The 27,519-nt window shown below is 36.7% G+C and overlaps 1 protein-coding gene across 1 annotated transcript in view; it reads right to left on the bottom strand.

The window, feature by feature from the left end:
* Nucleotides 1-27,519, bottom strand: part of pdia5 (protein disulfide isomerase family A, member 5) — a 59,872-nt gene that overhangs the window by 19,952 nt on the left and 12,401 nt on the right. The window contains exons 3-12 of the mRNA XM_067444245.1: nt 24,185-24,272; nt 18,878-18,961; nt 18,725-18,770; nt 17,126-17,218; nt 16,558-16,618; nt 15,629-15,696; nt 12,531-12,622; nt 8,631-8,702; nt 6,026-6,162; nt 4,098-4,168 (exon numbers count right to left, since the gene is read on the bottom strand). Coding sequence (XP_067300346.1) covers nt 4,098-4,168; nt 6,026-6,162; nt 8,631-8,702; nt 12,531-12,622; nt 15,629-15,696; nt 16,558-16,618; nt 17,126-17,218; nt 18,725-18,770; nt 18,878-18,961; nt 24,185-24,272 — 812 coding nt within the window. The remainder of the gene's footprint in view (nt 1-4,097; nt 4,169-6,025; nt 6,163-8,630; nt 8,703-12,530; nt 12,623-15,628; nt 15,697-16,557; nt 16,619-17,125; nt 17,219-18,724; nt 18,771-18,877; nt 18,962-24,184; nt 24,273-27,519) is intronic.

Below are 27,519 nucleotides of genomic sequence, written 5' to 3'. Positions count from 1 at the left end.
AAAATCATGAGGCTACATAATTTGAGAACAGAGCAAGTTGTCATTTTAATACTGATTATGTTCTGTGGCTGAAGGGACCTCCTGCAGGTTGAGTAGATGAGATGCATAATTATTCAACACTTTCAAAAGCTCAAGAAAGGGGATTAAGAATATAGCCATCAATTCCCTCAAATTCAAGTTCAAACGTTACATTTTAAAATCATGTTCAGTATATCTAAAGACAGAATATATCTGTATCTAAACTGGTTTAAATCATGGATTCATGTTAATTGATGTGACAAATACAACAAAAAACCCCCCAAAAAAACCATACATTTGCATTGGGTGCATTTCCAGAGCATTTCGAGAAATATAATAATTATAATAATTTGTTAGATATATAGCACCTTTCTCTGCACTCAATGCACTTTACATATGAAAGGGGGGAATCTCTTCAACCACTACCAATGTGTAGCATCCACCTGGATGATGCCACGCCAGCTATATTGCACCAGAACGCACACCACACACCAGCGGATTGGTGGAGAGGACACTGAGTGATGAAGCCAATCACACACATACATACATATACAGTCTTGTTCAAAATAATAGCAGTACAATGTGACTAACCAGAATAATCAAGGTTTTTAGTATATTTTTTATTGCTACGTGGCAAACAAGTTACCAGTAGGTTCAGTAGATTGTCAGAAAACAAACAAGACCCAGCATTCATGATATGCACGCTCTTAAGGCTGTGCAATTGGGCAATTAGTTGAAAGGGGTGTGTTCAAAAAAATAGCAGTGTCTACCTTTGACTGTACAAACTCAAAACTATTTTGTACAAACATTTTTTTTTTTCTGGGATTTAGCAATCCTGTGAATCACTAAACTAATATTTAGTTGTATGACCACAGTTTTTTAAAACTGCTTGACATCTGTGTGGCATGGAGTCAACCAACTTGTGGCACCTCTCAGCTGTTATTCCACGCCATGATTCTTTAACAACATTCCACAATTCATTCACATTTCTTGGTTTTGCTTCAGAAACAGCATTTTTGATATCACCCCACAAGTTCTCAATTGGATTAAGGTCTGGAGATTGGGCTGGCCACTCCATAACATTAATTTTGTTGGTTTGGAACCAAGACTTTGCCTGTTTACTAGTGTGTTTTGGGTCATTGTCTTGTTGAAACAACCGTTTCAAGGGCATGTCCTCTTCAGCATAGGGCAACATGACCTCTTCAAGTATTTTAACATATGCAAACTGATCCATGATCCCTGGTATGCGATAAATATGCCCAACACCATAGTAGGAGAAACATGGCCATATCATGATGCTTGCACCTCCATGCTTCACTGTCTTCACTGTGTACTGTGGCTTGAATTCAGAGTTTGGGGGTCGTCTCACAAACTGCCTGTGGCCCTTGGACCCAAAAAGAACAATTTTACTCTCATCAGTCCACAAAATGTTCCTTAATTTCTCTTTAGGCCAGTTGATGTGTTCTTTGGCAAATTGTAACCTCTTCTGCACATGCCTTTATTATAACAGAGGGACTTTGCGGGGGATTCTTGAAAATAGATTAGCTTCACACAGACGTCTTCTAACTGTCACAGTACTTACAGGTAACTCCAGACTGTCTTTGATCATCCTGGAGGTGATCATTGGCTGAGCCTTTGCCATTCTGGTTATTCTTCTATCCATTTTGATGGTTGTCTTCCGTTTTCTTCCACGTCTCTCTGGTTTTGCTCTCCATTTTAAGGCATTGGAGATCATTTTAGCTGAACAGCCTATCATTTTTTGCACCTCTTTATAGGTTTTCCCCTCTCTAATCAACTTTTTAATCAAAGTACGCTGTTCTTCTGAACAATGTCTTGAACGACCCATTTTCCTCAGCTTTCAAATGCATGTTCAACAAGTGTTGGCTTCATCCTTAAATAGGGGCCACCTGATTCACACCTGTTTCTTCACAAAATTAATGACCTCAGTGATTGAATGCCACACTGCTATTTTTTTTAACACACCCCTTTCAACTAATTGCCCAATTGCACAGCCTTAAGAGCGTGCATATCATGAATGCTGGGTCTCATTTGTTTTCTGAGAATCTACTGAACCTACTGGTAACTTGTTTGCCACGTAGCAATAAAAAAATATACGAAAAACCTTGATTAATCTGGTTAGTCACATTGTACTGCTATTATTTTGAACAATACTGTACATATATATATATGAATATGAATATGATTGGGAAGCCATAATGATGGACAGAGGACAATGGGACAATTTGGGATTACTCTTTTACAAAAGACATTACGGAAAGTTGTTTACGTTCCATTTGTCCCACACTAGTGCTTGAATTATTTTGGCCTTATTGTGATTTTATTGGACAGGAGAGTAGAGGTTTTGTACTGGAAAGCTAGGGGTGGAGAAAGAGGGAAAAGGGATCGGCAAAGGACCTGGAGCTGAGAATCGAACCGGAGGCACATTTTCGGCATGTGTCGGTGTGACAACCACAAGGCTATTGTGCTGACAGCGCTTGAATATTTACATCAGCAAGGCTGAAACATTCGTGATGATGCAGCACTGACCCGTCAACTGTACAGAGCGTCGTTCACATTCCTGTTCTGACAACATTGTATTGTTAGAATTCAAAAAATTGTACCTGGCCGACTGACACAGTTTCATATACTTATCAATGCCAAATTTCCCTTGCATTTGGAGCTTGGCGAGTGTAAATTGTAGGCCCTGCTAACACAAAACATAAAAAAATAAGAAAAGTTATTTTTTGAGTGGGACACAAGGAGCACTGTTGCATAGACATACGCTTTGAGTGTAATGCACACTAATTGCAGATAATTATATTTAGACAAAGGCCTAATGTATAGACAGATTTATGGCATCTCTAGTTTAAACACAATCAATTTGTTGTAGTTGTGGAGACAACAGGCAAGTTTGCATAATTTAGCACAGCTTTGTTTCCACCATTACACGGTATATCTGCAGAATGGACTGTCATTATCAATGTTTCGTCAGCCTAAACTTAATTAACTGCCTCTATTCGCAAACATCTGTCAGTGGGATACCTTAAATCTATGATGAGAGCCTGGTCATTATCACAAACAAAGGATTTGTGTTTGAGTTTAGGCACCAACCCTGCAGGGGCCAAATAATCTATGGGCCGCTACTGGATCTGTGAGCCAATTAGAAGCGTATGAAAACCAACACACAAACGCGTCTCATTAAAGTAACAGCACTGCATTTCAACAACACACTTGAGAGATAAGCACTGCCGCTTCAATTTCTCCACCATCCACTTGCAAAATGTCACTTTCATAACCCCTCGTCTTACAGTTATATATGCACATTTAAACATTGTTATTCCAAATATGCAAATTAAAAATATTGTCTTAATCTCGACACGTGGACTCTCTCTTTAAACTACGTGTAGGGCCGTGAGCAAAAGGAATGAGAAAAATAAATGACTGCAGCTCTCTCTAGGGAAACCATGTGAGGACTAGAGCATGCATTAGATAATGTGTAACTTGTCTTTATTGAACTCTGGGATGAGCATCACTTTAAGAAGCTCCAAGCTGAAGGCTAGAGGGACGGCACAGAGGAAAAGGAAAATTAGATAAATACTCCAACTATAAGGTTCTGGTGGCTGGAATTGGCCTGCAGCTGTGGACTCGAGAGCAGAGCCAGCACAGCCCTGGAAAATGAGAAACACATCACTTGCACAAGATGGCCAGGGATGTTTGTAAACTGTAAACGTCTCATGTTGTAACTTTAAAGCTTACAAAAAAATCATATCATGGAAGAACAGACATTTTGGATCGAAAGGTTGTTGAGTAAGACATTATTTTGGGATTTGCTGCAGGGTGTCATCAAATTGTCTAGGCTGATGGGAAATTACAATTGGCTTTTTTTAATCAAGTCAATTGGACACACTATTTTTTACAAGGAATGCCTCAAAGCATAAATTTCACATCTAGAACCATTTCATTAAGTACACAGGTGCTATCCTGCCCATGTTGTCAATTGCAAAGTCTAAGGATGTATGCATTTTACAACAAGCAAATATAAATGTTCCAGGTCAGAGAATTAGCATGAGGAAACTCACATCTGGGTTTTTGTTGAGGATCTCAGAAGCTTCATCATACTCTGGCTTCATCTTCTTACAGTGGCCACACCCTAAAACCATCACAAGGAAGAATACCAGAATGTGAATAATTTAACACGTAAAGGCATGAGACATAAGTTAATGTGCACTTTAAAATATTAATCAAATCTGGGTTTTTTTAACATTCACAAATCACCATTATATTACTACTAAAATATAACCATTTAACTCGGCTTTCTAGATTGATCACAAATTAGGAAATTAATTGTAATCTATTGACACCACTAGAAAAATAAACAAATGTGCATGTAGTTTAGTGAAAATGTATTTACTTTTATTCAGGATACATTCAATTGATCAAAAGTGACAGTAAAGACTTTTAAATTAATAAAAGAGATTTTGATTTCAAAACAGTGCTGCTCTTTTTAATGTTCTCTTCATCAATGAACCCTGAAAAAAACATTCATCACAGTTTCCACACAAATATTAAGCAGCACAGTGTTGTCAACAATAATAATAATAATAGAAAAGTGCTTTTTTTCCAACAGGGCTGTGACGCATAATTGACACATAAACAGCAGCAACTCAATTACCATAAAAGACTACAACATGTCAGTTGTGATATGATCAGAAACAGCACTCATCTGGAAAGAGCTTATATTTCCCTTCTAAGTATTTAAAGATCATTCCTTTCCAATTCTCCACCTGTTACATCATCATAAGAGCCTTTCCAGTAAACGCAAGCCAGAGCTCACAACGTCAAGCCTGAATTTATCATGCATTTTTTTACACTGGGAATACGAAGAAGGAAAAAAAAAACCTGGTCACTGATTACAAGCGTGTTTGCAATTTTCCTAAGAATGATGCACAAGTTTTTTTTTATTAATAAAAGTGACACATGAAATTTGCACTGAGGGGGTGTCAGTATGCATTGCTCTCATAGTTAATTAGACGCAGAGAAAAAGTCATTTATTTCAACAGTGTCGATTATGTGCGTCGAGAGGACTAATCGCTGTTGTCATTGGCACGATGATAACTGCATGTGAACCGAGGTTCGTGCCTAAACGAGGATATTGCATTTGGTCAAGCTGATGAGAATGTAAACGAGTCATTCCGAATCCGTACCTTCTCAGTGTATTCATGTGGAGAGAGTTTGTGCATGTACTGTGGCTCAGTGGTAGATTGATAGGATACACCCTGTGTCGTGCAGGAAATTAATATGTTCTATCAGAGGTGTTTGATCAAAAACGTATGAAAGCTGAGAGACAACTTCCTTCAATCACTAAAACGCCACCGACATGCTCATATCAGCAAATCTGTGTCAGGCAGATTCATCTGAGAATAAAATTGACAGACAAAAATATCAACAATGTACTACTGCAATTCAACAAAGCTACGTTTGTATTTTTGTCTCTCTTTAAACTCTTAATGAGACTTAATTAGAAAAAAAAATGACTGGTAATGATCCTTATACTGCAAAATATCCATGTACTGTACAAAGATTTTACATGAAACTCCAATGTACTTCAAAGAGTACTATGTATTATTATTAGAGTACTAATAATTAATAATTAATAATAATGTATTATTATTAGAGGTATTCTACCTTAGTATGTGTGCAAATAATTATCATGTTTTCATAACATTTCCAAAAAACATTTTCCGCTCTCTTGTGGAACTAAAAAAAGATGGATGTCACTGCCTTTTAATTATATGGAAAAAAAAACTTCTCTTTTTACATTCCACAGAATAAAGGAATTCATACACTATCCCACTAATGCACTATCCCTTTAACTACTTGAATGTCATTGAAGCCCTGCCCTAAACCGAACCCTTAAATCTTATTGGTTGATAGATATATTCTTCCAGAAACAATATTTGTAAAAATCATCACCATGACCAGCAGGAGCCGCGTTGTTGATACTCACAGGGAGCGTAGAACATGACCAACGCTGAAGGATGCTCCTCCAGGAACGTGTCAAAAGACTCATCGGTCAGATGGAAGACGGCTGAGCCAGACTCGGACCAGGGAACCTCTGGAGTTTTAGGTTGTGGAGGCTGAGGGCTACGCAACATAAACAACACATAGTTAAAATAATTTCCATAAGTCAATGTGTTTTTGTTTTCTCAAAGCCTATGAACTTCATGACTCAGCTACATGACTCAAAACTCTCCAAATGACTAATGAAATGCACCTAAGCTCTAAGTTGGCCACTGCCAGTACACATCAGAACATTACATCTGGTAGGGAATGGTCACACCCACATGACTGAATAGAGCTAGTCTGAGCCTGCAATTCACATCTGTCTCCTGATGGGCCCCATGCCCATACAAGAACAGTCCAAATGATTCCCTTGTAGAGTGCAAAGAGCCAAAATCTCGGCTCCTAGAAGTGCGTCAGCTGAACAAAGGCTAGCCAGAGGCAGCTTTGCCAGGGACAAGCATGAGCAAACTCAATCATTCAGTGGCTAAAATGCACTAAATGGTTGGGTTTGCTAGAGTTTTCACTTTACTTCATTCAAAATTAATTATACAAGATAAGCAAGGGACATCCTCAAGTGTTTTAAGAGACGGAGGTCACAATTTGAATCTCTTAAAGGGTTAGTTCACCCAAAAATGAAAATTCTGTCATTAATTACTTCCCCGTTCAACACCCATAAGACCTTGGTTCATCTTCAGAACACAAATGAAGATATTTTTGTTGAAATCCGATAGCTCAGAAAGGCCTTCATTGACACCAATGTCATTTCCTCCCTCAAGACCCATAAAAGGCACTAAAGACGTCATTACAACGCCCATCTCACTGCAGTGGCTCTACAATAACTTTAGGAAGCGACGAGAAAAGTTTTGCACGCAAAATAAACTAAATAACGACTTATATAGTGATGGGCCGATTTCAAAACAAAGATTCGAATGGTTATGAATCACCGAATTGATTCATGATTCGGATCGCGTGCCAAACTGCCAAACTGCTGAAATCACATGACATTGGCGAATCATGAATCGATACACTGATTCAATAACCTTTTGAATCTTTGTTTTGAAATCGGCCCATCACAATATAATATATATATTTTTTTTTAAAATTGCGCATAAAAACTATTCTCTTCACTTCATAAAATGATAACTGTGGTAAGATGGACTTTGTAACGACTTCTTTAGTGCCTTTTATGATTCTTGAGAGGAAATGACATTGGTGTCAATGAAGGCCTGTCTGAGCCATCGGATTTCAACAAAAATATCTTCATTTGTGTTCTGAAGATGAACGAAGGTCTTACGGGTGTCGAACGACATTAGGATAAGTAATTATTGACAGAATTTTCATTTTGGGGTGAACCAAACCCTTTAACATGCACTTGTTTCAATCAACTATAGCGGTCATATAGTTGTCATATTGGTATACAGCACATTAAAATGAATGAATTTGCTAGTTCTATACACATTGGTTAGCAACTTTTATTTGTTTCCCAAAAAAACAAAGTGTTTATAATGTACCGGTTTGCTACAGTGATCATTTTTGAGTGTCACATGATCCTTCAGAAATCATTCTAATATGCTGGTTTGCTGCTCATTTCATTATTATCAATGTTGAAAATGGTTGTGCTGCTTAATAATTTTAGTAAAAATGGTTATTCCTTTTTCAGGATTATTTGATGAACATAAAGTTTCATAAGAACAGCACCTATTTGAAATTGAAATCTTTGGTAGCATTATTTTTATAGGATTTTACTGATACTTTTGAGCAATTTAATGTATTATTTTTAGTAAAAATATTACTTAAAATATTACTTATAATATACTTATAATAAAAAAATTCAAACTCAACCTTAAACAGACTTTTTTTCAGGCTTATTAAATTTCAAGTTCAGAATATCTTAAATAACACAAAAATACAAAACAAGCTGTTGTTGGTATTTTACATATTATTCAAAAAGTCCAATTGGGAAGTTATTCAAAAGAATAAGTGGACCAGGCTCCAATAAAAATGGTAAAAAGTATTGTCTTTTTAAAACACACAATTCAACACTTAACAATAGAACTATTGCTCCGTACACAACCGGGATCTTCTGACCTAGTTCACCTTGTCTGGTTCTTGATCCATAATATACAACATCAGCAATATTTCTATTGTTGTGAGGAAAAATATCAAGCCATTGCATGACTAGAACATTCATGCAATCCATAAATTACTTGTGGCATTGCATGCATAGCGGAGACGTGTAGACCTGTACATTTTTGTTCATTCTGTCAGTTTGATAGTTGGTTAAGACACTGCAGAGCACTTAAAACCTCATCACATCTCTGTTAGGAGGCGCAGAGGACTGTTTATGTCCAGTGTTTTACAGTGCACATCATATATTTCAAAGCACAGTTCCTGTAAAACACTCCCTGGATAATGGTATAGTAGACCATGGGCAGAAGTCCAAGATGTCACACCTCTTTAAAACATGCTTTTAAGATTGTAAAGGGTACTAGAATGAATGAAAATGTTTTTTGAAAGTTGAAGAAAGTGCAGATTATTAATGTACTCACTTTTTCAACCAATCTGCAATGTCTTTGGAGGTGGCTCCATAATTCTCATAGTGATGCAAGAATTTCCCCTTCCTTTTTGAAAAAAGAACGAAAAAAGGGGGAGAATAAATCTTTATGATTTCATCATGAGCAAAGAAAACAACTGTACAACATTTTCACCAAATGTAAGATGGACACAATTTAGGCAAAACAGTTTGTAAAATAGGTCCGAGCCGTGGCTTAGTGATTGTGGCACATGTCCCTGCCACAATTCTTGCAGGAGACGCAGGATCGATTCTGGCCCGTGTCCGATCACGACCCCATTATTTCCTCTACTCGCTCTACTGCCTGTATATAAACATGGCCAAAAGTTTGTAAAAACAGAAACAAAATGTTTGTTTAAACCTGTTAGCATTGATTTTTTTTTAAAAAGAGAAAAAAAAGGTTCTTGCTTTCTTTCAAAAAGGACATACTAAATGGGAGAAGTCAATATTTATTAGCACTTATTTTCTTAACATAAATTGCACTAGACAGCTTAGGATATTTGTGCCCACACAACAAAGATGCAAGGCATCCAAGACTGCTGCTCGCTTTTTGCCATCCAAGATAAACATTTTAAATGAGTGTTTGACTCAGAGCTAATTAAGCCATTTGGCCCAGGGCTCTTAGCATAATCAAAGACCTCCACTAGCAGCCTTTGTGCTCTTACTAATCCATACAACCACAAGCAGATCATGAATATATACATAAATGCTCTTGAAGACACAGCTGAACGCGGAAGAAGGCTTCAAGTATTGAAAACTCGAGTTTTATCTGCCATCATCTGCTCCCTTTCCGTGACTCAGAATAATCTGCAGCAAGTGAGAGCTTAGTGGAGATGCTGGCAGTCAACAGCCATTTGTAACTGTCACTAATCATTTGGGATCCACAAGCGCTGTGGCAACCCAAACAAAGAAATATAATAAGAAAGTAGAAAACCAATGTCCATCAAACAGAATTATCACTTTGGTGTCAGGCTAAATCTTGATCTTCTAGTCTGAAAAACATGTTTTGCCTAAAGTGACCGCAAAACCTTACTTAAAGGGATGGTTCACCCAAAAATGAAAGTTACCCCATGATTTATTTACTCTCAGGCCATTCTAGAGGGTTATAGCTTTATACTGGCAGTGAATGGGAGCCTAAAATCCCAAAAAGTGCATCCATCCATAATAAAAGTAATCCACACGGCTCTGGAGGGTTATTAAAGGATTAGTTCACCCAAAAATGAAATAGATGTCATTAATGACTCACCCTAATGTCGTTCCACACCCGTAAGACCTTCGTTCATCATCGGAACACAGTTTAAGATATTTTATATTTTAGTCCCAGAGCATAATGCAGTCAATGCCCACTTTACTGTCCATGTCCAGAAGATTTGACGCGAACCGAACTGCTGAAATCACGTGACATTGGCGAGCCGAATCATTGATCGATTCACTGATTCATTAACCGTTTGATTCTTTTTGGAGGCACATGGAGGAGAAGACAATGCTGAATAAAATCGTAGTTTTTGATATTTTTGGACCAAAATGTATTTTCGATACTTCAAGAGATTCTAATCAACCAACTGATGTCACATATGGACTACTTTGATGATGTTTTTATTCACTTTCTGGACATTGACAGTAAAGTGGGCATTGACTGCATATGCTCTGGGACTAAAATATAAAATATCTTAAACTGTGTTCCGATAATGAACGAAGGTCTTACGGGTGTGGAACGACATTTGGGTGAGTCATTAATGACATCAATTTCGTTTTTGGGTGAACTAACTCTTTAAAGGAAACGAATCGAAATGGGTCTCAACATTTTGGGCTGTCAGTCACTGCCATTATAAAACTTGGAAGAGCCAGGACATTTTTTTTAATATAACCTAGGATGGCATGAGGGTGAGTAAACAATGGTACCATTATCATTTTTGGGTGAACTATCACTTTACCCACAGCAGACATTCACAGCAAAAATAAAATTATATAATAAATATTATCAAATAAAATAAATAAAAATAAAATAAATAATGCTCTCTTTGATCAGAGACATATAATGTATATTCTGAAATATTGATTCAAAAGAGCAGTTAATGTGGGAAGGTGTGATGCAGTGGCGTAAAGATCGTCCTTTGGGTAAAGGACCATGTTTAATTACCTTCTAGTAATTAAAACAGCAGTGTAATGAAGGAGTACTTAACAGAAGCTAAGTGCACACAGCCGCAGCCGCGAGTATAAATATACATCTCTGGACAAATTACCTCATGCAGAGAATACACATTAAAATTCTGATTCATTTAAAATAATAAATCATCCCTTTTGCCGGGGCTATTTTTTCTAGTACATATAAAAAGCTGCCCCAAAAATGTCTAAGAAATGAATTGATTTTAACCTTTGGAATTTAATATGCTAAAATTATTTTGTGGAAGAAACAAGTACTTTTTCAAATAATGCAAATAATTTTTCTTCGACTTTCTTCTTCCGTTATCCATTATTTAACAGTATTGTTGTTAGTAACATAAAATTAAAACATTTAACAGAACAGGCCACAAAATGGATGTTCATCACGGTGCATTTTTTCATGCTGACATTTCATGTACTTGGGCCTTTGGAAAATCAAGGACTAGTGAATGGTTCTACGAAAGCACAGACGTTTCCAAAAATCCTTTCATAACATTTGTCGTGTATGAGACTTAACCAGTAGCCCTTAATTGGACTGTAGAAAAAGTACATTTCTGATCCATCTTTCCCAGGCTCCTTCAGACCAAATGCATCACAAATGTATCCTATGACACCAGTGTTATAATAAAGTATTTATGGGTAGGGCTGGTCGATATATCAAATACTTACAATGATTTTGCTTGCATTATAAACTGGGGGGAGGGGGGGGGGGGTCTAATGCTTAGCACTACTCTTTTGAATCAATTAATATTTCAGTAATATGTCTGATCAGAGCATACATATTTATTTTATTTGTATTTATTTTATTTGATAAATAATGCTTATTTACACTGTTAAATAGTTGGATTATCATGCTAAACATTCTAAAATTTAAAAAAACAAGTTGGACGTATGACAGTATTTCTGTGCCAAATAAACCCCTTCAGGATTCAAATAAGTTTCAGAATGTTTTTTTCTTCTTCTCTCATATATGGCCCTGTGTGACACCATAAAGGTCGGAATTACTTATATGGGTACTTCTACCCGATGAGTGCGCACATCAACTAGAGCGAGAGCAAGAGCACGTCCATCAGCGAGCTTCATTTGGGTTACATAAGCCGTCGGTAGCGCTGTCATTTTATTATAAGTATATATATTGCAAACAACACGAATGTATAGGGATTAGAAAGTTATCCAGAGATAATGCCATGATGTAGTGTGTGTGTGTGCGTGTGTGTGCGTGTGTGTGTGAGAGAGCACTTGTGACTAGCTCCGCCCACTGCACGCCTCCACGAGCTCAGCTGTTTTTGGAAAGAATTGGCAGAGCTGTATCTGTATTTTATACATATGATAAAACTAAAGACTCTTTGGAGAGGATGCAATACTACTATATAGGTATTCAAGATTAACATTACACTGGTTATGTATATGAGGTGTCTTATATACCCTTTAAATTAATATTGCAAGCTTTAATTTTCTCACATTAAACATCCTTCCTATTTTGTGGATTTCAATAATTTGCCAATAATGACTTTTGTTTGAAATAATAAAGCCATTGCAGAGCAAATATATAAATAGAGATATATACTGGAACATCAAAAGGCTGAATAATATAAAGAGATTATTTTTTAGCTTTATCACTCAGCTCTAATACTTATCAAATGACCGTAGTCCATTTTATTTAGTTCAGTTGGTGACTTTGTGTTTAGAGGCGTTTACGCAGACTCAAACTTACTCAAAGTAGCAGAAGGTTGGGTAGCCCTTGACGCTGAACTCCTGTTTGAGCCCGTCGAACTCCGCCGGGTGCACGTTCATCCCAGCCAACACCTACACCAAAGCAATGAATTAGACTCCAAACAAACAATCCCTGCCTAGCACCTCAAATACAGGAAAATGAAGATGAATGGCCACATCAGAGTGTACGCAGAAAGCTTGTCGACAGAGATGGCATGCAGTGAAGTGGCACACGGTAAACATCCAACTCTTTCATGACATTGCAGGCTTGACCTGACATGCTAATCGCATCCCGAGATCAATTTCAACTCACTTTTTTTGTGGAGGAAATTTACTTTACGTCACTACAGACTTTTTTCACTTTGTTTGAATGCATCAAATCATGAAAAAACTATCCATTTCTATGGTGTGTCACATTGTTAAGTTGAAATATAGCTTGCGCCCTAATTTCAAACAAACTGCACCGTTATGACAGGCCATGCTTGATAATGTATTCCAAAATAAATGCATATTATCCCTGAGTAAGTCACAAATCATCTAAGGTGCCTCGTATGCATACGTCAGTCCAATGAAAAATATGCAGACAAACTCTGCTGACCAGCGATTACCTCCCAAATCCATCAATGTTTCTGCAGAGCTATCAGCTTCATGACACATGCACGTGGAAACTCAGAAACACAGGAGGCAGCAAATCTACACATCGTATCCATACCAGCAAGCCACCCATTCATTATGCAAAGCTCTAAATGAGCAGCTTATTTACTAGTGCCAACTCAGGGGCTAGAGGAATAAATACTACTAAAATATTCCTCTGTACGTGGGGGAAAAAAGAATAATAATAACAACTGAAACAAATTATAATAGCACCTAAGGTTCAATTTGTTAATGCACTAGGTATCATAAACAAAACAATTGGCATTTATTATTACAGGTTCATGATCATCTACTGTTACTTGTTAATTAATGTTCATAACCCTTAACACTTAGTATGCTAATATTAACTATAGTAAATGAAAGTTGAAATCTTAAAAGCATTAGTATACATTAATATTTTATTTTTACATAAAATATTTATTTTATTTAGCAAGTTATCAAACTTTTCAAAATTAATATTGCAAAAGTTTTATTTAAAAGCAAAGTTTTATTTAAAAAGTTTTTTTACTTTGTATTTATTAATCATACTATTAACTAGTTGCTTATTAGCATGCATATTACGATTATATTGGCTGTTTATTATAACTTATAAAGCACATATTAATGCCTTATTCTCCATCCTTAATCCTACCCAATACCTAAACTTAAACACTAAAAATATCTTCCTTACTATTAATAAAAAGTAAATTAGGAATTTATTAAGGCAAATGTCATCGTTAATAGTGAATCTGTTTCCTATTCCCAACAAAGAAAAAAAACCTTTCTACACTCAAAGAAATGACTTGTTGAATTTACTTAAAAAATATGTGGTAAGTGGTTGCACACAACTATATTGAGCAATTTGTAAAAATAACAATTTAGTTATATGACCAAAAAAATTCAGGTAAAACTGGCACAATTTCTTTGAGTAAATACAAACCATTTGAATGTCACTGTTACATACTATTTATATGTGCCGTTTACTTAATGATGTTACATTTATAAAAGTTTATTATGTAAGGTGAACATTGTTATCAATTTAATGTGCCTTTAAAAACTTTTATAACAACAAGCATATTTTGAAAAATAAAATGCAAAATTAACTCATTGGACAAACGAAAAATATTGAATTGAGAGCAGAAATTCCATCCAAAGAATTTGTATATAAGTGCCCACAGCCTAAACACAGGCACCACTCTTCTGCATAACGGTAACCACAAAAATTACAGAAACTTCTCAATGTCCAACATAACTGAACACTAACATAAACTAATAACATCTTTCCCTTTACTGAAAAACACATTAAATAACACTTTAATCCATACATTTTCTCTCCTCGCGCAGTCCCTTGCAAAGCATGCTGGGAGCTACAGATCCACTGCCCAGTTAGTTATGTCAGCACAAATATTTCATGTAGTTTTAATGCAAATTTATTAAGTAAATTTCAGTTTTAAATATATTAGGCTGATTGAACACATTTTGACACAACTTATTTTAATTTGGTATCACAGTTTCTACAAAAATATCAAACTGTTTTCATCTTTGATAAAAAAAAGAAACGTTTTTGAGCACCAAATCAGCATATTAGAATGATTTCTGAAGGATCATGTGACACTGAAACTCTGTGAAAATATTTAACAATATTACTGTTTTTACTGTATTTGCAAACAAATGAATGCAGGTGAGATGTCTTCCCCCCCCCCAAAAATAAAATATCTTACAAACTACAAATTTAATAAATGCTGTACAAGCAATGTTCATTGTTAGGTCATACCACCTAATGAATTAAATGATGTTAACAAATTGAACCTTATTATAAAGTGTTAAAAACATAGTAATAAAATAAAAAAATCTCCTTCCCACTGTGAGATTTTTCTTAATGCGATACATTTTTAAGTGTACCGTTGGATAAAAGCTGCACGATACTAACCAATGTTCTCTTGACTTACGTTAGCTCTGCGTTTTCCGCTTTGTCATTCACAGTGTGGTCTTAAAAAATGTTACATTTAAATTGGGACAATTTGAGTTTGATTGATAGATTATGTTTGAGATTCTGTGTGCATTCTGGGATGTGAGATGGCGAGAAGGACAGAGGGAGACAAAAAGAGAAGGGCTGAGAGAGAGAAATGCGCGGTGAAGTGTACTTTGAGTCTCCCAGCAGTTCACAGAGATATTGAGCTGAGTTGGCATATAATCCATACTTCACCATAGACTTCAACAGCAGGAAGTACATCCTATAACTGTACTATGAAATCAGCAAAAGGGCTTTTAAGTAAAATTGCCTCTTGCTCTAATGAGGGGGAACTAAATGCTCTGTCAACAAGGGACATCAATGGTTTCACAAAACATCCACCTGTTAAGGGGATTCAACAACTATACCAGATATGGTTTAAAACAACAGTTTAGCCATAAAACAAACAGAACAGGAATCAACAGGCCATGATTCTAACATGCTACTGTACTTACATATTTTCCTTTTGTCTCAGTGGCTGCTTGCTGGAAAATGGGCTGCATCCTTTTACATACACCACACCCTAGATTTAGAAAAGATGATAGAAGATAAAGGTGTGGTTATTAAAATTTGAGACAAAATTAAATGGGCAAAAAAGTTATTTTGTCAGTAGTGTGGCACTTTTGTCACACTTTATATTATGGTCTCATTCTCACTATTAATGACAACTTTTGCCTCAAACTCCTAATTATTGCTTATTAAGGGATGTAGAATATGCTCATGCAGAATAAGGCATTACTGTGTGCTTGTATAAGTACTAATAAACAGCCAATATCATAGTAATGTGCATGCTAATAAGCAACTAGTTAATTGTGAAATTGGACCCGAAAATAAAGTATTAAGTCACTTTCAGACAAAGAAGACTTATCTTGGTCAATCCATGCAATCTTAAACCTTTGCAAAATCTATGTGGGGTCGGTAATTTTTTGTATTAAGGTATTTATAAATATTAGTAACAGTGATGGTCTAATACACTTTATAGCTACAGGTTAAAATTACTTTTCAATTTATACTGTCTAAAGTCTTGGAGGGGGGGAAAAATTGAAAAAATTGGTACTGCCTAGAAAGCTTCGCTGCATCTGTCAATCTAAATATGATTTCAGCTGACTCCTCATCTATGACACTTTTGCAGTAATGAGGTTTTGGGTTCCTCTGAGCACTACACAAGAAATCAAGACAAGTCTTTGGAAGTTAAACACTCATTGACAAATGTGGGACATCTTAATGACATCACAACCACATTCACAACCTACATTGATTCAGGCACAAAATATCACACGTTACAAGATTTGTTATGCTAGAACTTGGCACGTTGCATGATTGCACACAGTTTGCATCATATGAACTGTCTAGTCGTGGAAGATTACAGACAGCGTCGACTCACACGGGGCGTAAAACATCATGAGGATGGGCCGCTCCTCTCTTTTCAACAGCTTCCGGAAGTCCTGCAAGCCAAACAGGACAAATTGAGTGACTCAAACACTGGGTGGAGTGGTTAACTGAGTAAAGTGCTGAGATTCCCTAGCCTCTTTCACTAGTATGGTTTAGCTATTGCATGGTTTATTGCACATATTTATTTAAAATCTATTAAAGGTGTAGTAATTAATTTATTTGAGTATACTCTATGTATACACATTGGATGTGTAGCCATTATTAGTTTGTCTTTTCTGGAAAAAAAAATCAAATAAAATTCACTATGAAATTATCACAATTATAACTTCAACATTGTATGTTAAATCTTTAGGCTTTTACAGGCATTTAAGACCACACTTGTTCTTGGACACACAGTCCATCTGCCAGATTTAGCCTCTAGAGACAGAAGAATAGGCAGGCTCTTCTGTTGCAGATTGCTCAGCTGCAAGTCTTTTGTTCTGTGTGACATTCCCACACCTGATAAATACTCAGCAGAAAACCGATCTTCGCTGAAGTGAGCTTTAGAGAGCGATACTTACCTTCTCTGACTCTATGTGAACAACATCTTTAGCCTCAGGGTTCTCCTCCCACAGGGGGGCACCTGCAGGGTCTTTCAGGAATGCCACCATGGACTAAAAGAGGTGAAGAGAATAGATAGAAACTTTGAAAAGAGACCATTAGAGAGTCATCTTTCACTGTCAAAAGAAACGCTCAACTCACTGCATTTACTTCATTTAATAGTGAATCACTGGGAGATTAGAGGTACGGATCTACAATAACAGGATGTACATTACTGTTCAAAAAATTGGGTTTTGAAAAAAGTCTCTTATGCTCATTGTTAATATTTTCTTGAACTAATATTTCTTGGGCTTCACTTTCTAACTTACCTTGTATAATACTGACTTTTTTGCCACAGTAAGTGCGCACAATTAGACAAAACATTAAGTAGTCCTTGGACACATTCGCACACACCCAGACAACCCAGACAAAACATTAAGACGATACACATACACACATTTTGCGAAAATACATGTCTTACTTGATTTTATAATGAAATACCATATATGGTACAGCTTGATTTTAAGTACCATGATTGGATGCTCAAGACATCCTGACAAATGTTGTAATGTTGTTGGAATATTGGACATCGATTAAAGTTTGAGAATATCGATTTGATTTGACTTAAAATCAATTTAATAAATCCTAAATAAAAATATTACTTTCTTTTAAACAAAACATGTTACTAAAATAATTACAACAACCACAACCACATATTTCCTTTTTAACTTATGAGTTTAGTAGTCATATTAGTATTTTCTGTGGTATAAATTGGTTATTGAACGTTTAAATTTTGACTACTGAAATCGTCATTTTGCTAATTCTGGTAATATTCCAAACTTGTTCCAAGCTAGAACATAAAAAGTATGGAGAATTTTCACAGTTGAAAATGTTTCACTCTTGCACAATTACACCAATTTATTTCCTAATCTATGCATCCTAGACATTAGGAACTAATCATTCCCTTGACAAGAAGTGCTCAAAGTACAGCGTTCTTGCTATACCAAGGGAAAATGAAGAGCAATATGTGGTACTTAACAGCAGGTGCATTTAATAAGAGCTCTCCATTTTTTCCACTCCAGTAGCACCAGCGAACATGTCCCATCACTGTGTCATCATCCAGCATAGCTCAGCTCATTCATTTTTAACATATTCACATTACAGCTGCCCTCATTCCAGAGCCATTCATCAATGCCTCGTCACATTTGGTCATAATTGAGCTGAAAGGCGTGTGGAGAATGAGATAGGTGAGAGAAACCAATGAGAGACAAGTTTAATTCGTCTACTTATGAACCTTGGACTTCTGGCTCTGGTGCTTGAGGCTGAGTAGTGTGAAATAACAGCCATGGGAAAACTGTGGGCGTCAATTGAGTAAATAACAACAGAGAGCGAATCATCCAGTAACAGATGACGGAGTATGCATCCGAAAAGGCACAGATGCCATTTACTGAAAATGCTGGTTGTCAATCCATATGTCTAACAAAGAAATATCGATAAATCGGATTCTAAAAGAGACTTCAAAAATGCTGGGATTTTTGTCAAAGATGCCTTCATCAAAATGCAATTTTCAGAAAAATTACCTTAAATGTGGCTGGTCTGTTGTATTCTGTGTGGAAGGTCCCATCCCTAAAAGCAGCGCAAAACTACAAGATGAATTGCTGAGCTCATGGTATTCAGTAATAATTTGTAAGAGCATTGTTACATGGATGTCAGAAAATGAAGGCTATTCGTACTTGTAATGCAGGACCTCAACTCCTTTGGTCTTTGCGCTGGGATCTACCTTGACTTTTTTACAGAGTTTGCGGCCTTCTGAATCCCTGTGGTAGGAAACGTACAGAAAAAAAACATGAATATTCAAATCACATAAAAGTATCACTTCAATAATGCATATAGAACAGTTGATTTTGCCAGATATCAGCTTGGACAAAGTTCCAATTTTAATAAATGCTGCTTTTTTAATTAAAGTGTTGCCATTCCATTACAGTCGTATATGACTCATGGTGATCCGTCTCTCAATCACAGATTCTTTCAAGTAATAAAGTATTCTCGTAAGTTTATAGTATGCCATTGAAAATACATACGGGTGAGGGGTTCGAATGCCGGTCACCATGTTGGCCCTCCATCTTGAAAGTACATTAGCCAAAGAGGGACATACCCAAGCTTCGACTTTCATGTTTTAACACTCGATGGCACCATGTCGAATGTGAAGAGGGGGATTGCCATGTTAATCTTGGACTAAATCGGCCACCGTAAGAGTTCAAACGAAATGGGAATTGAGAGGAAAAGTAACTAATATTCACTGGATGGTCATATACCTTTACACCGCTAGATGGGGGAAAATATCACACAGTGTAGCTTTAATTGCTCCGGTTCCTGCTGTTGATATATTTTTCTGTTTTATGTTCAGGTGGAGTCCCATCTTTTCACTTTTCATTTCTGCTAATTATCTGCTCATTATCCTTTTATCATCAGCATAACAGATTATTGATTTTCTGCTGAAAATATTCACATCAATTTCTAATTCTTCCAGACCTAATTTCCTCGTGATCATTTCTTTAAGTCTGAAGAGAAATAGGGAGAGAATACAACACCCCTTGTCTAACATATTCTATTATATTCTATTATATTATAATATATGCATTAAAAACTACTTACAGTAGTTATATTAAAGGCAGTACAATGAAAAGAAATTAATTTAAATTCAAATGACAGTTTTGTACTTAGTTTTGCTAACTTAATTCAAACCTAGATCAATATTTTGATGTCTAATCATTTGCTGTATTTAAACAGCTCTAAACCGGAAGTTATGCTCCTCAGCTCTCCTCATCAACTGCGGAATGCTGGTTCTTTTACTTTGTCTGTCGATGTTGCCATGGAGTTCCCAAGCAAATTAAAAAATCTTGGTGTCATCTTGGTGACCCTTTTTGTGCAGAATGCGGTTAAGACATTGTTTTTTCACCACAGAAATATAGCAAGTTTACGTCCTATGTTATCTTTCTCAGTTGCTGGGAGGTTGATAAACTCTTTTTTCTTTTCACGTGTTGACTACTGTAATGGTCTTCTAGCTGGAGTTTCTAAATCCTCAATTGACAAACTTCAATATTTACAAATTTCGGCTGCTAGAGCTCTGTCTGTGGTCAGGGTTAGTGATCAGATTACACCGGCCTTGGAATCTGCACTGGCTCCCTGTCAGGTACCGTATTGATGTTAGCATATAAGGCTTTGCATAATCTGGCTCCTCAGTACTTGACTGATCTACTACCACCTTACACACCAAGTCATAATCTGTGTTTCTCTCAGAGTGGTCTCTTGGTTGTTCCCAAGACAAGGCTTCGTTCTAAGGGTGATAGAACATTTTCTTCCTATGCACCTAAGCTTTGGAATTCTCTCCCGGCTGACATCAGGGAAGCAAATACATTAGTGACTATTAAACGGTTATGAACCAGCGTATTCGGATAGCCATGTCACGTGATTTAAACAGTTTGAGACGCAATCCGAAACATGAATCAATAGGCTGAGTCATAACCGTTTGAATCTTTATTTGAGGACTAAAAACAAACAAAGAGAAGACAATGCTGAATAAAGTCATAGTTTTTGTGATGTTTGGACCAAAATGTATTTTCAATGCTTCAAGAGATTCTAATTAACTAACTGATGTCACATACATGATGTTTTTATTACCGTTCTGGACGTGGACAGTAAAGTGTGCCTACACTTGAATACGCTCCCGGACTAAATATAAAATATCTTAAACTGAGTTCTGAAGATGAACAGAGGTCTTACGGGTGTGGAACCACATTAATGTCATTCAGGGTGAGACATTAATGACATCAATTTCATTTTTGAGTGAACTACCCTTTAAATCTCTTCTTAAAGAATTCTATTTTAGGATTGCTTTTACTTGATTATTCATTTTATTTGTTGTATTTAAAGTGTGTGTTTTCTTTGTCATGTAAGTTTGTAAAGCGCTTTGAGAAAGCAACTTCTAAAGGTGCTCTATAAAATAAATGTATTATTATTATTATTAGTAGGAGTAACCTAATTGGACATTATCAAGTCAAGTACAAATGGCACAACTCTGGTGTTGCAGGGAAAACAAAGTAAAGCAACCGTGTTTGGTACAGTGTCTTCAAGCACAATCAATCACCTTCCTTCATACTTTTTGTGCAAACTCAGAGGCGAAAGCGAACATCAAGTCATAGCAAATTATGCTCAACAAATATTATAATCACATTATTCTATTATAACACAGGCCCTTGAAGGACATTTGTCATGCAAATTGATGCAGCCAAAAAGTGAAGTGATACAATTAATGTCCCAAGACATTTAATAAATTGCTGTAGCAGCAATACAAGACCGCTCATGGGAAGCGACAGATGCCCACGGCAATAAGCTAATGTAAGGGCCGCTTCTAAGTTTTGGCAAACTGTGTCATTCTTTTTTTGAAGGACAAGACATCCAGCTTCCTTTGCTTCAGTGTACTATACATAAAGTCTGCCTGTTTTAATTCAAAGCCACGTCTCCAGATAAGAAAAGTTAAATGTTTCTTTCCTCCCCGCTCCGCTTAAGCGACTTCTTACAGCTGAAGAGCACGCTTCAAAAGTCCAGAGCATTAAATGGATTTTGTACAAGTATGTGGTACTAGTGATAGGCATTGTGTAGATAGGAAACATTCCACGATCTGGCACACTTTCATCTCAAGTCGGATGGGATTTTAGTGGGAAATATTAGACATGTTTTTAACAAAAAATGTATGTAGCATAAAAAGTAGCTAGCATAGAAAAAGTAGCTAGAACATGTTATTTAACTACAATTACACATTTGGTCTAAAATTAGCTAACTCCACTTACATTTGATGTGCATTTTAAAAAATATAAATGGAAATGAATGAGAAAATGAACTGAGAATACATAACTGCACATTTAATTTTAATATAAACTTCATGCGGTTGAAGATACATTTTTTTAAGATTGAGTACCTGCTTTCACTGGCCAATTGATGAAAAATAATACGTTTTTAAGGGTTTCTGGTCCTATTTCGTATCCTATTTATGGGGAAGTGCCACAGAGGGATTAAAAAATTCAGTGCTCTCTAAATTCATTGCACAAAGAAATGAATGCTCCAGTTCCAGACAAATTCGTCTTTGTCATACAGCCAATGAAAAAAAATAAAAGCAACAGCAAAAAAGCACACTATCTTCACACTCACATCTCAACAGAATCTAAGAACAGAGAGCACCCACAATTACCTGGTCCCACTGTCACTGCACATACACCCACACCCTCCCAAAGAGATCCAGATCGCTCCATTGAAAAGACTTCCTTCCCTTAAGCGATAATGAGCATGAAAATGTATTACATAAGGACAAATAGAAGCAGAGAGGACTCAGCAGCAATCTAAAGCCCCATGCTAATGGAAATTCAAAGAGACAGAATTCAATTATGCTTCTGACAGCATCCGCCCCCAACCGGCTCCATCCCTTAAAGGTAGATGAGACGCCATCATTAGCGTTACGCATTTCCCATATAACGCCTTTGTGGGAGGACCGAGAGATGTGCGGCGGAGATCAGAGCTCAATCTGTCAAGTGGGAAACTCAATTAGGCATGCTGTGTGTTGAACAAACTAACTCAAGATCACAGATGGCAATAAGCACACATGCATAGACATACACCTTGATAACCTCCCCAACCACTATGACCGTGTTCAATACTCCAAAATAATTGGTCATCCTTTTCAAGCACCATAAGACATTCTAAAGCTTGGGAGTCAATACGTTGTGCGTGCAGGGGAGTTTGAAAGTGGGTCTCCGAGGCTCAAAATTGCTGAAGAGGAAAACAGTTAGTGCCTGAGATTGTTGGCTTGAAACAAGTTGAGTGGAAAAAAAATGAAGTCGAAAGCCAAGAAAAGTTTGAAGGTTCGAAGAAAAAAAAGAGCTGATTTTTTCCCCCTCAAATTTTCGCAAAATATCCAATTTGATAGTTCAGACGACATTACTGCACTCTCGGTTTCTTCATACTGATCCCACTCTGTCGATGACCTACTTCCTTAATGGCATCCCCCAGTGGACTGCAGTTGGCCATCTCTCAGGTCCCTGTCATCTGTAGAAAATATGTGGGCGTATCTCTGCCTTGCTCGATCACACTGCTGCCTGTTTGGAGTTACTTTTTTTAAACCCAGCTTTATATAAGTTGTTCACGAGGGGACTCAATGTACCCAAGGCGGTCTCAAAAAGGTACTGGTTCTGGAAAAGAAACCATGCTTGGCTAAGCTAGAACAAGCTTCACATCCTACACATCCTAATATTTATCACTCAGCCATTGAGAAATGATTCAGAGGCAAGCTTTAATTGCTTATCATCAGAAACATCTAATGTGATATCTCTTTCTAAAAGCAGATAAAGACGCTGAAGAGATGATGCTGAGCCGTGACACTTGCATGAGCTGGACTAGAATGCAATTGAAAGCCAGAAGAAAGTACAAGGTAAATCACCACAGACATTGATGTAAACGTGACCTCTGCAATAATTTAGGCCTAAAGGGATAGTTCACCCAAAAAATGTAATTACATTAAAATTATGTTCTATATAATATGAATGCGAGTATTGCCATGCCATGTTGTCACTGTTACATGTCAGTTGTGTCGTTTCACTCGTGGGATGGTAAAGTGTCCATCGGATGAGCACTTTAGAATCTCAGCATAAGTAATAGGTCATCCGGGTACTTTTTCAAATACTTTTTGGACATACTACTCTGTTGCTGTACTTTTTTAGTAGGGACGTATTCGATTTTGGACATAGCGAAATTCTCCTGGGCATTTTAAAATAAAAAGAGTTGAAGGTTCTACATTAACATGCAGTTTGAAATATCCTCACTAGCCACATATATTGCTGTTTATTAAGTCAAAGCTGGTTTAAAATACACAATATCAGAATTTAACACCAACAGGTTGATCAGGACGTCTACTGCCTCAACCATGGTAAAAAAAAAGTACACTAATAGTAACTTGCTCAAATACAAGAGCCAAATCGATGGAGACTCACCCGCAATTCACCCAGGCGATGGTACCCTGACCTTTCACGGCCTGAGCCACATCAGAGAGCAGCTTTAGATGAGCATCTCCAGATGAAGCTGAGGACACACACACACACAAAAAACAATTAGACGACTGTAGAAGAAGAGACAGTAACACCCTTAACACTGTGTGCGAGTGAGTGTGAGAGAGAAAATCTGTTTTGTGTAGGGTGGATTCTTTTCATTGATTTGCTTCTATTGCTCTCCTCATTTGGAAGTTGCTTTGGATAAGAGCATCTGCTGAATTATTCAAATGTAAATGTAATTCAGATTGTGCCATTATTAATCAGATTAATAAACGATTATTAGGCTGTATGTAAGCACCGATACTCTGAACTAAAATATGTTTGCAGGACAATTTATGAATACATACAAAAATACATTACAAAATGAAAATATGTAAAGGAAAGATATGGATTCACATACAAATTATTTCAAATGCTGTTCATTTTAACATTCTATTCATCAAAGAATCCAAAAAAACTGCATCACAGTTTACACAAAAATATTAAGCAGAACAACTGTTTCGACATTGATAATAAGAAATATTTCTAAGTACAAATCAGCATATCAGAATGATTTCTAGGGATGGGTACCGAAAACCGGTATTAAACGGGCCCCGGGGCTGAATTTTGAAAGACCGTTGTATCGATAAGCTTTGACGTTATCGGTTCTGCTGTCGGTACTTTTGAAAATACACGTGACGAGAGAGAGAGAGAGAGAGAAGAGAGAGAGAGAGAGAGAGAGAGAGAGAGAGAGAGAGAGAGAGAGAGAGAGAGAGCTCCGCAAACGACAGCCGAGGACAGAACCAAACATTCAAACATAGCCTGGTTACACTTTAGATCTGTGATAGTCTGCTTTTATTTTAGATTTTGTCTTCCAAAGATTATAATAATAATATTTATGTCTAGCCCAACTTGATTCCCTTTGCAGCAGTAGCCTACGCTGTCATTTCTCCATAAAACTCAAACGTAATGACAGAATCAGCATGATCAGTGATTGTTGTAAAATACAGTCTAGCCACTGTTGGTAAATTGTGGGACGCGTTTAATAATAAAAAGAGCGATTAATGCACAAAAATGTGCGCAAGAGATTGTTCCCAAGTCGACGCGCGCTCTGAAACAGCCGCAACGAGACGAGCAAATTACACTTTCGGTTTCATACTCGCGTCTAAACGATCAAATGTACACAAACATCTATGTCAAAATGACCGGCTTGGAGAGTCTCTTAAACACAACACAGTTTGTGTCTAAAATGGACGTAGTTATTATGGATATAGTCGGGACTCGGGAGAAAGTGTAGTGCATCTGCCTATTATCAGTCGCCTATAGATCTGCACATCTGTCTTAAAGAGGCAGTGGTGTAAATAAACATGCTGATGAATAACTGCGAATTAAACAACCAAATGCAAAGAGAAAATCCCTCACAGCTCTTGCATGAATAACTTCAGCTTTAATAAGCATTAATTTGGCTATTTATGATGAACAGTGTTATTTTACATTTGATTAGTAGAATTCTTCCTGAAATGAAAGCACTGCATGTGTAGGCTGTGTATTTTTGTTAATTGTGTGTGTGTGTGTGTGTGTGTGTGTGTGTGTGTGTGTGTGTGTGTGTGTGTGTGTGTGTGTGTGTGTGTGTGTGTGTGTGTGTGTGTGTGTGTGTGTGTGTGTGTGTGTGTGTGTGTGTGTGTATGTATGTATGTATGTATGTATGTATGTATATATATATATATATATATATATATATATATATATATATATATATATATATATATATATAATCTCAAAAAGTACCGATAAGAATACCGTTAAAGTACCGGACCGATAAGCAGTATCGGTAAGAGTAGTAATACCGTTAAAACCTTAACGATACCCATCCCTAATGATTTCTGAAGGATCATGTGACTGGAGACTATAATTTTAATATTAAATAGAAAACAGTTATTTCAAATTGTAATAATTTCACAGTATTACAGTTTTACTGTATTTTGACCAAATAAATGCAGCTTGTGATAATAAGAGCCTTCTTTTAAAAACATTTAAAAAAATTGATTTATCGATTGATTGATTGATTGATTGATTGATTGATTGATTGATTGATTGATTGATTGATATGAACTCAAGTTCATATCATAAGTCAATCAGCTCTAGAAATGCATATAGGATTATGTATACATTGTTGTACAATTGCACATCCATCATTTCCATAAAATATGTGGTGAAGGTTGTCATCAGGGCAGGTGCGATATTTACAACATTTACTTGGGTGATAAAAAGGGTAGACCTAAAATGTTTTGATCAAATATAAATTAATAAATAATAAAAAGGAAAGTGAATGTTGTTCTCCAATTTTACAAGCTTTTCTTGCCATAGTACTCACGTTGATAATGAAAGCATTTAGCCAACACACCTCGGTATGGAACAACAGCGCACAGTGTGAAAGTACTAAGTGTAAAAACACATTGACAGTTTCACTACACCGCAGATTTACACATTTGTGACAGTCTGAGATCTCATACTACACCACTGATCCAGCAATTTGCGTTTCTTCCCATCACATTAGCAAGGTAAAAGGTACAATCATTTCAGGGTTCTGCCTTGTTTACTAGTATTGTCTTGGGTTGAAGTAGTAACCTTTTTGAATGAAAAGTGCCTGTTCGCCACCTGATCATGAATGTGGTCCTATAGTGTAAAGGACTATCACAGTTTGCAGGATGCATCTAATGGAAATGCTTCACGGGATGAGCGGCGCTAGTCAGCCATCAATCAAACGCACTGTTCGATACACAGTCTTATGCAATGACCTCATGCGCTCGAAATGAGTCGTGAATTATGAAACAAATAAATCTTGCTCAGCAAGACCTTGAGAGGCTTTTCCCTTGCTTTGTGGGTGGGAGATTGTTTATGAACCGTTCATCCATATGGTATCCATATATGGCACTATGCCTGCTGGTTCTGCTAATAACAGCCAGGAGTGATGCAAATTAATATGCAGTGTTAGGGGGTGTTTTTTTGTAATTGCTGGAAAGGAGAGATGCATTACTTTAAGTTTAGGGTGCTGAAGTTCTTTATACGTCTCTGTTGAAGTCCCTTTCTGTCTATGGCCATAAGATTTATATTTTCACAGCTAATGATTGTGGTTAGTAGAGAAAACTTCAAGTGTGCTGTACAGAAGGTCAAGTACTGCATCTATAGGCACCATCTTGAATTTGGCAGTAAAAAGCAAACTTGACCTACCTATTGAGGCATGACAGGTTTATTAGAAAATAGTAACACATACACTTCTAAAAACGGAAGCCTGACTT

This window comes from Pseudorasbora parva, chromosome 5, assembly GCF_024679245.1.
Source record: "Pseudorasbora parva isolate DD20220531a chromosome 5, ASM2467924v1, whole genome shotgun sequence".
Lineage (NCBI taxonomy): Eukaryota > Metazoa > Chordata > Actinopteri > Cypriniformes > Gobionidae > Pseudorasbora > Pseudorasbora parva.
This window is presented reverse-complemented; position numbering and strand designations above follow the sequence as displayed.